Source organism: Eschrichtius robustus, chromosome 13 (genome assembly GCF_028021215.1).
Source record: "Eschrichtius robustus isolate mEscRob2 chromosome 13, mEscRob2.pri, whole genome shotgun sequence".
NCBI lineage: Eukaryota > Metazoa > Chordata > Mammalia > Artiodactyla > Eschrichtiidae > Eschrichtius > Eschrichtius robustus.
In genome coordinates, this window is record NC_090836.1 from 63,870,036 (window position 1) to 63,883,858 (window position 13,823).

General features: G+C 38.7%; 1 protein-coding gene across 3 annotated transcripts in view; it reads right to left on the reverse strand.

Annotated features, from left to right (window-relative positions):
• BBS10 (Bardet-Biedl syndrome 10) overlaps nucleotides 1-13,823 on the reverse strand; it is a 180,741-nt gene that overhangs the window by 78,181 nt on the left and 88,737 nt on the right. The window contains exon 3 of one of the 3 annotated variants that reach the window (XM_068561758.1): nucleotides 5,125-5,215. The exons of the other annotated variants lie outside the window; for them this stretch is intronic. Within the exon in view, the coding sequence (XP_068417859.1) occupies nucleotides 5,125-5,215 (91 nt within the window). The remainder of the gene's footprint in view (nucleotides 1-5,124; nucleotides 5,216-13,823) is intronic. 3 annotated transcript variants of the gene reach the window in all.

Here is a 13,823-nt window from a genome sequence, read left to right on the forward strand (position 1 = left end):
CAAGAACCCTGGTCGGTAACAAAACTAGTATAATCTTGTAAATCCATTGTACTTCAGTAAACAAATGTAAACACATTAAAGTAACATAGACCCAGCTTGACTGCCAGCAAATCCAGCTAACACCACCAGAGCCACAAAGCGTTTTAGCTTAACACTAGTGCCATGAGATCAGTCATGTGAAAAGTTAAATTATGCCAATTAGCATCTTGTACACATAATTCTAATATTAATTGTACTAGATTTTAAGCCTCTTAGAACAAGGATATTTTTCTCATTTTTGTGTCCTATATAGCACCTATTTCAATACCTGTTAAATATATCTTCTCCCTCCAATAGACTGTAGGCTTCATTAGAAGAGGGATTTTTTTTTCCTCTTATTTTAAACAGTGTACCCAGTTTCTAACATGTATTGGGCAAAAAATAACATTCAATACATTTTTTTTAGAAATTAAAAGAAAAAAAAAGAAAAGAACATTGACTTGAATGAATCTGGACTCGTAAAAATTAAACATTTGGGTTCTTGTGATTTACCAGTAAAATAAATCATAAACAAAAAATCGTGGATTCAGATACTTTATAAAAAGGTACTGACAGGTCTAAAGATAAAATTTTGAATCAGCTCTTGGGGGGGGGGTGGTTTGGGGCAAGTCATTTATGTATTCCAAGCTTCATTTATTTATTTTTAAAAATATTTATTTATTTTATTTATTTGGTTGCACTGGGTCTTAGTTGCAGCAGGTGGGCTCCTTAGTTGTGGCTCGCCTGGCTCCTTAGTTGCAGCACGTGGGCTCCTTAGTTGTGGCATGAGAACTCTTAGTTGCGGCACGCAAACTCTTAGTTGTGGCATACATGTGAGATCTAGTTCCCTGATCAGGGATTGAACCCGGGCCCCCTGCAGTGGGACCGTGGAGTCTTAACCACTGCACCACCAAGAGAAGTCCCCTGCGCTTTATTTTCCCTACTCCATCCTGATGAATCTCAGAAGAAAACAAAGATTGGGTTAGACGATCATCTCTACAGTCTCTTCCAGCTCCAAATTCCTGTGATTACAATTTGTATAACCCAAAAGGATGTAGGTGTATGAGCAGATGCTGGCTCATTAACTGGAAGGGCCAAATGACTTTTTATGAAAATAAACCATAAACAAAGCCAGCTCCTAGATGGCCTCCCACAGTCCATCTCCTGATATTCACACGCTGTGTAGTCGCCAGTCAGATCTTACTACAGTTGGTCTGTTTGATCATTAGCATACAGCAGAAGTAACTGTCACTTTCTAGATTAAGTTATAAAAATAAAAGGTGAGAAATTGAAGCCTTGTGCCAACAGCAGTGTGAATGCATCTGGAAGTGGATTCTCCTCAAAGCCTCAGTCAAGCTTTCAGAAGATGGCAGCTTGGCTGCAACTTCAAGAGCCAGAACCATTTGGCTAAGCTGTTCTTGGGTTCTGAACCCTTAGAAATTATATGAGATAATGTAAATATTTCTGTTGTCTTAAGTTGCTAAATTTTGGGGTAATCTGTTATGCAGTGATAGATATTTAATACACTTTTTCATCCCAAACTTCTCCCCCTGTCCTGGGGCACATGACTATGCTAATTCCACCATTCCTGGAAACTATGCAATTTGTTTGGCGTCATACACTTCATAAGAAAGATATAAGTTAGCACCAGCATTTTCTTAGCCACCTGGTTTTAAAACTCAGCTACACTCAAGCCACAACTTAAAAAGAAAAAGAAAAAAAGCTACATTACTGCATGTAGCTGTGGTTTCATTATGATTTCCATCTCTTCTGTTTCAAGATCACACCTTGCCTTTGCCAAAATTCCCTTCTTTCATGGCTGTCCAATTGCTGCATTACTCCCTGTCATGCTTTCTTGTTTGGCCTTCCTATGACCCAACTGATTGCTTTAACAGAAACACATTTCAGAGTGCTTGTTGCTCTTTCAGTACTTCTCCAAGTCATATATTTGCTTTTTATTCTATGGCAAAATGACCTTTAAGAACTTTGAAGACTGTTTTTATGTCTAAGAAATTTAAAAAATTAATATGTATGAAATTCAACTGCTTTGTGCATTCAAATTCCCATCTTAGGAGGTAATGTATACAAAGGTCTTCGAATATTTCCTGGCATATGTGTTCAATACAACTATTATTTCTATAGAAGTGCTGGTTGACACCCTATGATATAGACAAGGAAATGCTTAATGTAAGAAAGTGCTTAATACCTGGAGACCAAATGTGGAAGAGATATCCAGTTAGGCTCTACAGTGGATGTCAAGTTCAGAATAGCTCCCTTAATTCTAATCAAGACCCCTCCACAGCAATGATTTCTCCATCATCTGCCATATAGAGTCATGAACAAAGTTGCTCTCTCTTAAATGCTTCCTGATATGCCAGAGAAAAGTCATTGTATAATGATAGAGCCAAAGTGACTCAAAAACCTCTGTGGACAGGAACGGTTATTAACACATCACTATGCCTTTGGGCAAACGCATTTCTTAGATTTTAAACTTGCAAATTTCTGTCCCATGTCTGTAGGAAACCAGGTATACATCTTACCTAATCTGCAAAGTATAGGCCTCAAACAGTATCTTACATCAAAGGTACACACAGACTGGCGATGCAGTCTGGTGAAGAATATAAATTCTGGTAAAACTAGGAATTACTAGACTTACACAAAGAAAGCACCAGCAAAGGCATAGTGCTTCTTATTCCTCTGATATGGGATTGTGAGGGTAATGGGGGAGGAGAGAGAAGGGAGGCCATGGGGATCATGACCCTAAGGAGAACCACAATATCCTTACTCCACAGGAAAGACGGAAAAGAGGAATGAATACAAGGCAAGATGTTCTGTGCTTAGAGACTCACTAAAAGGCATAAGTGCTGCAAAAGAAGGTTTTGCTCCTAACTCACTTATACTTCTGGTCTCCTCGATCTAGACTTTTTGAGAAAAGGAATGGATTCATCAAGAAGAAATTTATTCCTAGCTTCTATTTCTAGATCTTAACAGCTAAAGCTAAAAGCTGATGAGTTTATAGCCATCGCAATTTTTCTTGCACCAAAGTCATAACACCCTAAAAGTAATTGTGCAGACAATTACTTGTGGGTCAGTGCTAAGGCCAGTTAAGGCTTTGGAAAATGATGCTTTCGTTTTCTTTCTTCCTTCTTTTTTTTTTTTTTTTTTTTCCTGGTGAATTCATTTTGAAGAACCAAAATTTATTTTCTTTTTTTCCCATCTTTATTGAGGTATAACTGACAAATAAAAATTGTATATATTTAAGACATACAACTTGATGTTTCAACATATGTATACATTGTGAAATAATCATCACAATCAAGCTAACATAGGAAAATGATATTTTCAAATAAAATACATGAGTTACAAACTATTCCCCCATGATTTTATCAAAGAAATGAAAGCAAAGTGTAAAAAATTTAAATTATGGCATATTAGGACAAGAAAAAGCAGTTACTTGGTGTTGTCTAGACAAGCATTCAGAGAAGAGTGATGGTGTTATTTATTCTTATTTTGCCACCTATTGAGAGAAAGATATATCAATTTTCATGTTGTAAATAAGTTGCTGAAGGTGATTACGTTCCTATTTTTTTCTCAAGTGAAAAAGGAAATTAGAAATTTAGCAAAGGGCTCCCCTGGTGGCACAGTGGTTAAGAATCCACCTGCCAATGACACTGGTTCGAGCCCTGGTCCGGGAAGATTCCCACATGCCGTGGAGCAACTAAGCCTGTGTGTCACACTACTGAGCCTGCACTCTAGAGCCCGGGAGCCACAACTACTGAAGCCCAGGCACCTAGAGCCTGTGCTCCACAACAAGAGAAACCACCGCAATGAGAAGCCCGCGCACCACAACGAAGAGTAGCCCCCACTCGCCGCAACTAGAGAAAGCCCGTGTGCAGCAACGAAGACCCAATGCAGCTATAAATAAATAAATTAATTAAATAAATTAAAAAAAAAAAAAAGAAATTTAGCGTAAAATATACATTATTGTACCTGGGCAGACCTTTGAGAGCAAAAGATCTCTTACAATCTCATTATAATGAAACTAATAATACCCCTGGCATATATTAGTCAGCTATGATCTTGAACTTAGGTGGTCACGTGTACCCCAAACACATGTAACTAATTTGACCCAATACCAGTTATCTTTTTTTTTTACCATAACAGCCACCCATAAACTCAGTAGATTAAAACTGCAGGCATTATTAAGCTGGTCTTGGCTGGGCTCACTCATGAGTGTGTGGTCAGCTGCTGGGTTAGGTAAGTGGCTCCGCTTCTGGGGATGGGCTTGTCCCTCAGCTGGGACAATTCATCTCTGCTCTACACGGTCACGTGACCTTGAGCTAGAGACCTAACCTCTCTGATCCTCTCTGCTGGATCATTCTCATTGAAACACAGATATGTTGTTATTTCTCTCACTCCCAAACAGTGCTCTTTCATTTCCAGCTATCCCACTCTCAGCTCATTTTTATAACAAAACTCTTTCAAAAAGGAGTCTATACTCACTGTCTTCAATTCCAGTCTTCCTGTTCTTGCTAAAATCTACTCCAAAAGGTTTTAGCCCACGCCACTCTGCTCAAACTGCTCTTGTCAAGGTCACCAATAACCTTTACATTGCTCGATCCAACGATCCATTCATTCCCCATCCCCATCTTACCTGACCCATCGGCAGCATTTGACATGTATCATCACCCCCTTCTCCTTGAAACACTTCCTTCATCTGGCTTCCAGGCAGCGTACACACCTGGTTGTCCTCCTACCTCACTAGCTTCTCCTTCCAGGTCTCCTTTGCTGGCTCCTTCTCATCTGCCTGATCTCTCAATATCAGAGCTCCTCCAAGCTCAGTCCTTGCCTTTGCCCCTCCCCTTCATCTTCCCTCCCCTCTTCTCTTCTCTGTCTGTACTGACTTCCTTGATCCCATCAGGTCTCCTAGTTTTAAGTATCATCAATAACTCCAAATTTATATCCCCATCCTGGACCTCTACCCAAAATTCAGACATTTATATCCAGCTGCCTACCAGATAGCTCCACTTGGCTGTTATATAACCCTTTTGTTGTTGCAACAAATTATCACAAACCCAGTGGCTTGAAACAACACAAATTCATTACCTTACATTTCTGGAGGTCAGAAGTCCAATACGACGGGTCTCGCTGGTCTACAGTCAAGGTGTCAGCAGGGTGGCATTTCTTTCTAGAGGCTCTAAGGAGAGAATCCATTATCTTGCCTTTTCCAACTTTTAGAGACTGCTCGCATTCCTTTGCCCGTGGCGATTTCTGTCTTCAAAGCCAACAACGGCCAGTCAAATCTTTCTCACATTGCATCACTCTGACACTGACTCCTCTGTCTCCCTCTTCCACATTTAAAGACTTGTGATTACATTGAGCCCACCTGGATAATGCTAGCTTAAGGTCAGCTAATTAGCAACTTTAATTCCATCTGCTACCTTAACTCCTCTTTGCCATGTAACCAAACATAGTCATGGGTTCCAGGAATTAGGATCTGGATGACCCCTTTTAGGGAGCCATTGTCCTGCCTGCCACAGATGTCTTGTCATCATGTCAAACCTAACATATAGAAACTGAACTCCTGATCGTAGCAATCCTGCTCTTCTCTAAGTCTCCCCCAATGTCAGTCAATGCCAACCTCACCCTTCCAGTAAGTCAGGCCAAAAAGTTTGGAGTCATTCTTACTCTTCTTTCTATCTCATATCCAATCTATTAGCAAATCCTAGGGATTCCACCTTCAAAATATTCTCAGAATCTGATGATTCTCACCACCTCCAGCGCAGCTACACTGGTTCAACCTCCTCTCATTACTCTCCATGTTATTGTTAATAGTCTCCAGAACCCCCAGCTTATTATAATTTGCCTCCTATCTCATCTCTCTGGTTCCTGCCCTAACCTACCAGCACCCCATCTACTGCCTGCCCACACACAGTCTATTCTTAATATAACATCCAGATGATATTTTTACAGCACAAGTCAGATCATATAATTTCTCTGCTCAAAACCTTCCAAAGGCTTCTCAGCTCCATAAAATTTAATGTCTGCAAAGCCCACGGAGTCCAGCTATTTTTCTGACCTCTTCTATTCCTCCCCAAAATACTTGCTTCACTCCACCCAAGAGGGCCTCACTGCTTTGTCTGCTACACTGCAGGTACCTCCTTGGGGCTTTTGCACTTGGCAGTTTACTCTTTGTGGCATGATCTTCTCCCAGGGGTTTACCGGGTCTCTCTTTATCTCCCTCAATCTTTTGCTCAAAAGTCACCTTCTCAGTGAGGCTTTCACTGTCCATCATCCTTTACTTTAAGCTGCACATCCACACATGCACACAAACATACACAGAACCCTTTCCTTCCTTAATGCTTTACTTTTTTTGGTATCACTTACCACTTTCTAACTTACTATATAATTTATACATTTATAGTTTTTTTTTTCCTCTTACCACTAGATGGTAAATTCTATGAAGTCAGGGATGCTTAGATGTATTCCTAATTCTTAAGCCAGTATCAGATCATAGTAGAGACTCACTAAATATCAGTTGAATAAATGACTCTGCCTTAGTTTCTTTATCAGTAAAATGGAAATGATGGGAATAGTAACTACATCATAGGGTTATTAGGAGAATTAAATAAGTTAACATATGAAAAGTGCTTATCCCAGAGCCTGGCACAGAGAAAGCACTAAATATGTGTTTGCTCTTATAATCTCTCTACAGTTTATACTGGCTCTTCTTTTGTTATTCAATGAGCAACCAAACACTATCACTCAAGACGTGACAACAAGGGAGTTTCTCAGTTTTCCTGGATATCTCCCATGTCTACAAGAGGGTCTTGGTGCTCCGGCCGCATGTCAGCCCTGTGCCTCTGAGGTGGGAGAGCTGAGTTCAGTACTTCATCCACCAGAGACCTCCCGGCTCCACGTAATATCAAAGGGCGAAAGCTCTCCCAGAGATCTCCATCTCAACGCTAAGACCCAGCATCCACTAAACGACCAGCAAGCTACAGTGCAGGACACCCTATGCCAATCAACTAGCAAGACAAGAACACAACCTCACCCATTAGCAGACAGGCTGCCTAATATCATAAGGTCACAGGCATCCCAAAACACACCACCAGATGTGGTCCTGCCCACCAGAAAGACAATATCCAGCCTCATCCACCAGAACACGGGCACCAGTCCCCTCCACCAGGAAGCCTACACAACCCACTGAACCAAGCTTAGCCACTGGGGGCAGACACCAAAAACAACGGGAACTACGAACCTGCAGCCTGCGAAAAGGAGACCACAAACACAGTAAGTTAAGCAAAATGAGAGGAGAGAGAAAGACACAGCAGATGAGGAGCAAGGTAACAACCCAGCAGACAAAACAAATGAAGAGGAAATAGGCAGTCTACCTGAAAAAGAATTCAGAGTAATGATAGTAAAGTTAATCCAAAATCTTGGAAATAGAATGGAGAAAATACAAGAAACGTTTAACAAGGACCTAGAAGAATTAGAGAGCAAACAAACAATGATGAACAACACAATAAATGAAATTAAAAACTCTCTGGAAGGAATCAATAGCAGAATAACTGAGGCAGAAGAACGGATAAGTGACCTGGAAGATAAAATAGTGGAAATAACTACTGCAGAGGAGAATAAAGAAAAAAGAATGAAAAGAATTGAGGACAGTCTTACAGACCTCTGGGACAACATTAAACTCACCAACATTCGAATTATAGGGGTCTCAGAAGTAGAAGAGAAAAAGAAAGGGACTGAGAAAATATATGAAGAGATTATAGTTGAAAACTTCTCTAATACGGGAAAGGAAATAGTCAGTCAAGTCCAGGGAGCACAGAGAGTCCCATACAGGATAAATCCAAGGAGAAACATGCCAAGACACATATTAATGAAACTATCAAAAATTAAATACAAAGAAAAAATATTAAAAGCAGCAAGGGAAAAACAACAAATAACATACAAGGGAATCCCCATAAGGTTAACAGCTGATCTTTCAGCAGAAACTCTCCAAGCCAAAAGGGAGTGGCAGGACATATTTAAAGTGATGAAAGGGAAAAACCTACAACCAAGATTACACTACCCAGCAAGAATCTCATTTAGATTCAACAGAGAAATTAAAACCTTCTACAGACAAGCAAAAGCTAAGAGAATTCAGCACCACCAAACCAGCTTTACAACAAATGCTAAAGGAACTTCTTTAGGCAGGAAACACAAGAGAAGGAAAAGACCTACAATTACAAACCCAAAACAATAAAGAAAATGGTAATAGGAACATACATATCGATAATTACCTTAAATGTAAATGGATTAAATGCTCCAACCAAAAGACATAGACTGTATGAATGGATTCAAAGCCAAGACCCATATATATGCTGCCTACAAGAGACCCACTTCAGACCTAGGGACACATACAGACTGAAAGTGAGGGGATGGAAAAAGATATTCCATGCAAATGGAAATCAAAAGAAAGCTGGAGTAGCGATTCTCATATCAGGCAAAAGAGACTTTAAAATAAAGACTATTACAAGAGACAAAGAAGGACACTACATAATGATCAAGGGCTCAATCCAAGAAGAAGATATAACAACTGCAAATATTTACGCATGCAACATAGGAGCACCTCAATACATAAGGCAAATGCTAACAGCCATAAAAGGGGAAATCGACAGTAACACAATCATAGTAGGGGACTTTAACACCCCAGTTTCACCAGTGGACAGATCATCCAAAATGAAAATAAATAAGGAAACACAAGCTTTAAATGATACATTTAACAAGATGGACTTAATTGATATTTATAGGACATTCCATCCAAAAACAGCAGAATACACTTTCTTCTCAAGTGCTCATGGAAACTTCTCCAGGACAGATCATATCTTGGGTCACAAATCAAGCCTTGGTAGATTTAAGAAAATTAAAATCATATCAACTATCTTTTCCGACCACAACTCCATGAGACTAGATATCAATTACAGGAAAAAGCTGTAAAGAATACAGACACATGGAGGCTAAACAATACACTACTTAATAACCAAGAGATCATTGAAGAAACCAAAGAGGAAATCAAAAAATACCTAGAAACAAATAACAGTGAAAACATGACGTCCCAAAACCTATGGGATGCAGCAAAAGCAGTTCTAAGAGGGAAGTTTATAGCAATACAATCCTACCTTAAGAAACAAGAAACATCTCAAATAAATAACCTAACCTTACACCTAAAGCAATTAGAGAAAGAAGAACAAAAAAAACCCCAAAGTCAGCAGAAGGAAAGAAAAAATAAAGATAAGATCAGAAATAAATGAAAAAGAAATGAAGGAAACAAGAGCAAAGATCAATAAAACTAAAAGCTGGTTCTTTGAGAAGATAAACAAAATTGATAAACCATTAGCCAGACTTATCAAGAAAAAAAGGGAGAAGACTCAAATCAATAGAACTAGAAATGAAAAAGGAGAAGTAACCACTGACACTGCAGAAATACAAAGGATCATGAGAGATTACTACAAGCAACTCTATGCCAATAAAATGGACAACCTGGAAGAAATGGACAAATTCTTAGAAAAGCACAACCTTCCCAGACTGAACCAGGAAGAAATAGAAAATATAAACAGACCAATCACAAGCACTGAAATTGGGACTGTGATTAAAAATCTTCCAACAAACAAAAGTCCAGGACCAGATGGCTTCACAGGCGAATTCTATCAAACATTTAGAGAAGAGCTAACACCCATCCTTCTCAAACTCTTCCAAAATATAGCAGAGGGAGGAACACTCCAAACTCATTCTATGAGGCCACCATCACCCTGATATCAAAACCAGACAAAGATGTCACAAAGAAAGAAAACTACAGGCCAATATCAGTGATGAACATAGACGCAAAAATCCTCAACAAAATAGTAGCAAACAGAATCCAACAGCACATTAAAAGGATTATACACCATGATCAACTGGGGCTTATCCCAGGAATGCAAGGATTCTTCAATATACGCAAATGAATCAATGTGATACACCATATTAACAAATCGAAGGAGAAAAACCATATGATCATCTCAATAGATGCAGAAAAAGTTTTCGACAAAATTCAACACCCATTTATGATAAAAACCCTCCAGAAAGTAGGCATAGAGGGAACTTACCTCAACATAATAAAGGTCATACATGAAAAACCCACAGCCAGCATCATCCTTAATGGTGAAAAACTGAAACCGTTTCCTCTAAGATCAGGAACAAGGCAAGGTTTTCCACTCTCACCACTATTACTCAACATAGTTTTGGAAGTTTTAGCCACAGCAATCAGAGAAGAAAAAGAAATAAAAGGAATCCAAATCGGAAAAGAAGAAGTAAAGCTGTCACTGTTTGCAGATGACATGATACTATACATAGAAGATCCTAAAGATGTTACCAGAAAACTACTAGAGCTAATCAATGAATTTGGTAAAGTAGCAGGATACAAAATTAATGCACAGAAATCTCTTGCATTCCTATACACTAATGATGAAAAATCTGAAAGAGAAATTAAGGAAACACTCCCATTTACCATTGCAACAAAAAGAATAAAATACCTAGGAATAAACCTACCTAAGGAGACAAAAGACCTGTATGCAGAAACTATAAGACACTGATGAAAGATATTAAAGATGATACAAAGAGATGGAGAGATATACCTTGTTCTTGGATTGGAACAATCAACATTGTGAAAATGACTGTACTACCCAAAGCAATCTACAGATTCAATGCAATCCCTATCAAACTACCAATGGCATTTTTCACAGAACTAGAACAAAAAATTTCACAATTTGTATGGAAACACAAAAGACCCCGAATAGCCAAAGCAATCTTGAGAAAGAAAAACGGAGCTGGAGGAATCAGGCTCCCAGACTTCAGACTATACTGCAAAGCTACAGTAATCAAGACAGTATGGTACTGGCACAAAAACAGAAATATAGATCAATGGAACAGGATAGAAAGCCCAGAGATAAACCCACGCACATATGGTCACCTTATCTTTGATAAAGGAGGCAAGAATATACAATGGAGAAAAGACAGCCTCTTCAATAAGTGTTGCTGGGAAAACTGGACAGCCACATGTAAAGAATGAAATTAGAACACTCCCTAACACCATACACAAAAATACACTCAAAATGGATTAAAGACCTAAATGTAAGGCCGGACACTATAAAACTCTTAGAGGAAAACATAGGCAGAACACTCTATGACATAAATCACAGCAAGATCCTTTTTGACCCACCTCCTAGAGAAATGGAAATAAAAACAAAAATAAACAAATGGGACCTAATGAAGCTTAAAAGCTTTTGCACAGCAAAGGAAACCATAAACAAGACGAAAAGACAGCCCTCAGAATGGGAGAAAATATTTGCAAATGAAGCAACTGCCAAAGGATTAATCTCCAAAATTTACAAGCAGCTCAATATCAAAAAAACAAACAACCCAATCCAACAATGGGTAGAAGACCTAAATAGACATTTCTGCAAAGAAGATATACAGATTGCCAACAAACACATGAAAGGATGCTCAACATCACTAATCATTAGAGAAATGCAAATCAAAACTACAATGAGGTATCACCTCTTACCAGTCAGAATGGCCATCCTCAAAAAATCTACAAACAATAAATGCTGGAGAGGGTGTGGAGAAAAGGGAACCCTCTTGCACTGTTGGTGGGAATGTAAATTGATACAGCCACTATGGAGAACAGTATGGAGGTTCCTTAAAAAACTAAAAATAGAACTACCATACGACCCAGCAATCCCACTACTGGGCATATACCCTGAGAAAACCGTAATTCAAAAAGAGTCATGTACCACAATGTTCATTGCAGCTCTATTTACAATAGCCAGGACATGGAAGCAACCTAAATGTCCATCAACAGATGAATGGATAAAGAAGATGTGGCACATATATACAATGGAATATTACTCAGCCATAGAAAGAAATGAAACAGTTATTTGTAATGAGGTGGATGGAGTTAGAGTCTGTCATACAGAGTGAAGTAAGTCAGAAAGAGAAAAACAAATACTGTATGCTAACACATATATACGGAATCTTAAAAAAAAAAAAAAGGTTCTGAAGAACGTAGGGGAAGGACAGGAATAAAGAGGCAGACGTAGAGAATGGACTTGAGGACACGGGGAGGGGGAAAGGTAAGCTGGGACGAAGTGAGAGAGGGGCATGGACTTACATAGACTACCAAACGTAAAATAGATAGCTAGTGGGAAGCAGCCGCATAGCACAGGGAGATCAGCTCAGTGCTTTGTGACCACCTAGAGGGGTGGGATAGGGAGGGTGGGAGGGAGGGAGGGAGGTGCAAGAGGGAAGAGATATGGGGATATGTGTATATGTATAGCTGATTCACTTTGTTATAAAGCAGAAACTAACACACCATTGTAAAGCAACCGTACTCCAATAAAGATGTTATAAAACATGTAAATAAATTAGTTCCAGAAAAAAATAAAAATTAATAAATAAAATTAAAAAAAAAAAAAAGACGTGACAACAGTAATACACTGAGATACATTGTGTCCTAGCAATGAAGATGTATGTAAATACTTGGTCTTTTATATAATTTAACAGAGCCCTCAGCAAGTTAGGATCTTGCATTAGTTACTACTGGACTCTCTAGGTGTTTATATGGAGGACAGAATGTTCATTATTCTTATGTTTCTTTTGGATGCATAAATGGTAACAGAGAGAGAGGAATTAAACTTTAGGCTCTCATCTGTTCAGAACCAACCACAAAGGACCAAACCACAAACAGCTGACACAGATTAACTCAATCCTCTTGACTGCCATGGTTCCACATTCTTTGGTCATTAGTCGGATTTAGGTGACGACCTTCAAGCCTAGAACTGGCACCATACTTTCCCAGTTTGGATACTGGCACAGTCTGCAGACCATATTAATCTTGTTTCAAAATTTCAAAATTCCAGTATGCAGAGCATTTGGAGCTGTGCAAATGTCCTTCCTTAATACATTAGAAAATAAAATTATAATTGGTTTTATTCCTTTATTCCCTTGCGGCATCTTACCAAACTAAACCCCAGAGTTTCCAGCAGCAAACTTACTCCATTACTCCATTTTCTTGTCAGTGAGGCTGAAAAGAGTTATTATCTGGAAGCAGAAACTCAATGTAGAGCCAAACCTCAAACTTACACATCCATGAAAATTAAAGTCTCTCCTGACAAGGTAGGTCAAACATCACTGATGTGTGGCTATTGGGTGGTCAGTCTTATTCACTCCCTAATAAATATGAAGCAGCCAAAAAATAAGTTTTATAATAAATAGGATCATAGTTTTCTGTCTGTCTTTCTTAAATATTACCTCTGATATTTAATTCCATTACTTCAGAGTGAACTCTATGACATTTGACTCTTAATAACACACTTTAACACCGGGTTGTGAAGACTGCTGTGTGTGATTGCACAGATAATTCATTGCACGTGGTTATCTAGCTAAGGGGGCAAGTGAGGCTGAAAGATATTTGGTTTTATTTTTAATTCTAAAGCTTGATTGTAAGTACAGGCATACCTCATTTTATTGCACTTCGCAGATATTGTGATTTTTACAAATTGAAAGCTTGTGACAACCCCGAGATGAGCAAGTTTATTGGTATAATTTTTCCAACAGCATTTGCTCACTTCGTGTCTCTGTGTCACATCTGGGTAATTCTCACAATATTTCAAACTTTTTCATTATTGTTATATTTATTATAGTGATCTGTGATCAGTGATCTTTGATGTTACTATTGCAAAAAGATTATGACTCTCTGAAGACTCAGATGATGATTAGCT